Below are 3,469 nucleotides of genomic sequence, written 5' to 3' on the forward strand. Positions count from 1 at the left end.
GGGGGGGGGGGGGGTTTGAGGGGTTTCTCCATCCACAAGTAGAAGCATGCAAAGTCCAGTGCAACCACATTTCTTTTAGCGGCTCCTCTGTAGAGCTACTGTTGGTGTAGTAGCACAGTTTTCACCTTTTTAAAAGAAGTAGTACAGCCTGTTCTGATTTTGCTTGTTTGTTGTTTGTGCCAGCTGATTTTCAATTTTTTTTTTAATATCTTATTTGGTCCAAATGTGCACCAGGAAAACTCTGCCTGCTGAAATGATCTCCAGAAACAATTTCAGTGTTTGGAGCATACTGAAGAAATGCATCGGCATGGTGAGTCCTACCTGCTTCCTAACCAAAAAACTAGGAGAAACAGACAAAGTTATGCAAAAGCTGATGTTGTTATGCAGCAACTCAAGCAGTTTAATCTGAATTCAGACGAGCTGTAGTCAGATTCTACTGTGATATGTGTCTTTTTTTTAAATATTTGAGTACGTGCATGTTTCAGCTTTCATCGCGCCTCTACAAGATTAGTCATGTCTGCGCTCAGCTCGCTATAATTGGTTTGGAAATGGCATTTTACTTTTGCATCCGCATCCATCTGAAAGAACCAAAATAGCTTAAATGAAACATCAGAACACAAAGAACATAAAACATGTTTTTGTGACCCTCTTTTTTTGTTGTTGTTGTTGCGTAATAGTTCAATAATGTGATGCATGAGTTGTTGGAGGAAGGTATTCTGTGTCACACGTTGAATCTTGATCTGGTGTAAAAGCTCGTACGTTCCTGCTCATTCCTCTGCTCTTTGATGTTTCTGTGTGCTCTTACAGGAGCTGTCCAAAATAGCGATGCCGGTCGTGTTTAACGAGCCGCTGAGCTTTCTCCAGAGAATCTCGGAGTACATGGAACACACTCACCTCATTCACAGAGCCTGCAGTTTGTCTGACTCCATAGACCGCATGCAGGTACAGATAAAGATCCACTTTGAAGTTGTGTTTTTTTGTTAGATTTTCTGGTTATTTTTGTTTCTCTTTGAAATTAATTTCCTCCTGCGTGAGCTCTGATCTAAACACACCTAGACAGAGGATAATAACAGATCTTACTCTGATTTAAGGCTGCATTCAATCTACCAATTATTGAATTATTTGGTCTTTAATGTCTGAAAACAGTAAAAAAAAAGACCCATAAAGTTTCCTAGAAACCAAGTTAACCTCTTGATGTAGTTTGTTTTGTCCGATCAACATTCCAAAACCCCCAAAAAGGAAGTTTTACTGTCATGAAAGACAAAGAAAGTGTACAAATCATGACTTTTGAGAAGCTAGAAACAAGGGAATGTTATAACAATATGACAAATTATTAATTTCCTGTCAATCGCTCTGCTCTGATTCACTTCACGTCTCTGTCGCAGGTTGTTGCTGCGTTTGCTGTTTCGGCTGTAGCATCTCAATGGGAAAGGACTGGAAAGCCATTTAATCCTTTACTGGGGGAGACATATGAGCTCATAAGGTACCGGAGACGCTTATAGAAGTTTAAACAGTTTTGTTTGGATAATAAATTGACATAAATGAACCAACATTTATTTATTTATTGATGTGAGTTTTGTTTTTTGTTTTTAAGAGAGGACGAAGGATACAGATTGATCTCGGAGCAGGTGAGCCACCACCCCCCCGTCAGTGCCTTCCATGCCCAGTCTCTGAAGCAAGAGTTTGAGTTTCACGGCTCCATCTACCCGAAACTCAAGTTCTGGGGCAAAAGTGTGGAGGCTGAGCCTAAAGGCACCATGACGCTGGAGCTGCTGAAGTGAGTGTTTGCGTCTGCATGCTCTCTCACTTCGTTTTGGTTGTGCTTTAAGCTGCATTTGATTGTTTTGATTATTTGTTTGTACTCTATGTTTGCATTCGTGTAGATGGCTTTTTTTTTCTTGCTTTCTTGACGACTTTAATATTTACACCCAAACTGGAGACAAACTTTGTATGAAAATGTGAAAATTTAAGTGTCCACGATGCACAAACAATCTTTTAATCATTAGTTTGACATTTTAGGAAACACAATATTCACACAGCATTGTGAGCAGTGAATCTTCTCTCAGCTAGAAAACAACTGTGGATATTTCCCAAAATGTCAAACTATTACTTTAAGATTCTGGTTTTTTTTCTTACAGACATAAAGAAGCGTACACGTGGACAAACCCAATGTGTTGTGTTCATAACATCATCTTGGGGAAACTCTGGATTGAGCAATACGGAACCGTGGAGATCGTCAACCACAGGTATAGTGACGGACTTCACAGCTCCATTTAAACTGGTTGGAGCAGTGATTATTGGCTGACACCTGTTTTGCATTTCAGCACGGGAGATAAGTGCGTGTTGAACTTCAAACCGTGTGGCATGTTTGGGAAAGAGCTGCACAAAGTAGAAGGTTATATCCAAGACAAAAGGTAAAGTGATCACAACAACACCGTTAATAACCCGTAATAATAACAGCTGGTGGATCTGAGTCATTTTCTCTCAGCTGAATCTGATGTCTTTGCTGTGAAACCAGTAAGAAGAAGCGACGAGTGATCTATGGAAAGTGGACGGAGTGCATGTACAGCGCGGACCCGAAGGTCTACGACGCAAACAAGAAGTTGGAGAAGAAGACGGCGGGAGACTCTAAAAAGCTGAAACCGGTGAGTGACGCTTAGATTCCCACTCGATTTTCTGCTTTGACAGCTTTTACAGTTTGTTCTCACGTTTGTGTTTGACATGTTTTTATCTGTCTTACAACGAGAATATTGCCCATCGCTCTAAATATGTTTCTCAAACGGTATCTTTTCCTTTCACAATAACATGCAGTGGCATTAGTGGCAGGTAAGGTAAAAGTGTATTTGATATCTGTAGTGTGCTACTGCTGTTGTCTAGTTCAAGTTATGTTCAAAGTGTAGTGTATGATTAGATCATTGCCAGCACTAATCCATAATGTCTTGCAATGACTTGCATTGTTGCTTGAGAGACGTGTTGAATTTGTGGCAACTGTAGTTCTGTGGATCACCTGTTTGCACATGTACCGTGCGTACTGTGAGCTTTAGCTCGGTTAGCTTGTGTCTGATGATGTTCTTTATCTTTGTGTGTGTAGGGGTATAGCTGTGAAGGCGAGGAGGCAGATGAGATGCCAGATGTTCAAGAGACTGTGACTGTGATACCGGGAAGTGCCTTACTGTGGAGGATAAAGCCGCGGCCTGCTCACTCAGCACAGGTCAATATCTCACACACACAAAAAGCTGAAATGTTATTTAAAATGAGTTTTCTGTAATAGTTTTTGAATAAAAGCATAAGAATGAAATATAAAATAAAAACACAGCAGTAAAGTGATAATCCAGCTACCAGAACTGTAATCTAGTGTAATAACTGATTTTTGAAAGACATTGTCTGCATGGCACTAGAGGTAAAAAGATCATTAAGTCATAATATCAGTGAACCAACCCTTTAAAGGTCCCATGTGTAACATTTAGGA

General features: G+C 40.2%; 1 protein-coding gene across 2 annotated transcripts in view; it reads left to right on the plus strand.

Moving 5' to 3' along the window:
* osbpl2a (oxysterol binding protein-like 2a) overlaps nucleotides 1-3,469 on the plus strand; it is a 7,779-nt gene that overhangs the window by 457 nt on the left and 3,853 nt on the right. The window contains exons 2-9 of one of the 2 annotated variants that reach the window (XM_035657475.1): nucleotides 235-310; nucleotides 808-942; nucleotides 1,386-1,483; nucleotides 1,595-1,777; nucleotides 2,139-2,246; nucleotides 2,325-2,414; nucleotides 2,519-2,645; nucleotides 3,092-3,211. In XM_035657475.1, coding sequence (XP_035513368.1) covers nucleotides 254-310; nucleotides 808-942; nucleotides 1,386-1,483; nucleotides 1,595-1,777; nucleotides 2,139-2,246; nucleotides 2,325-2,414; nucleotides 2,519-2,645; nucleotides 3,092-3,211 — 918 coding nt within the window. In that variant the 5' untranslated portion in view covers nucleotides 235-253. The remainder of the gene's footprint in view (nucleotides 1-234; nucleotides 311-807; nucleotides 943-1,385; nucleotides 1,484-1,594; nucleotides 1,778-2,138; nucleotides 2,247-2,324; nucleotides 2,415-2,518; nucleotides 2,646-3,091; nucleotides 3,212-3,469) is intronic. The other variant, XM_035657476.1, reaches the window with a different exon arrangement.

The sequence above is a fragment of the Morone saxatilis genome, unplaced genomic scaffold (genome assembly GCF_004916995.1).
Source record: "Morone saxatilis isolate NCDOM2014 unplaced genomic scaffold, NCSU_SB_2.0 Contig15, whole genome shotgun sequence".
NCBI lineage: Eukaryota > Metazoa > Chordata > Actinopteri > Moronidae > Morone > Morone saxatilis.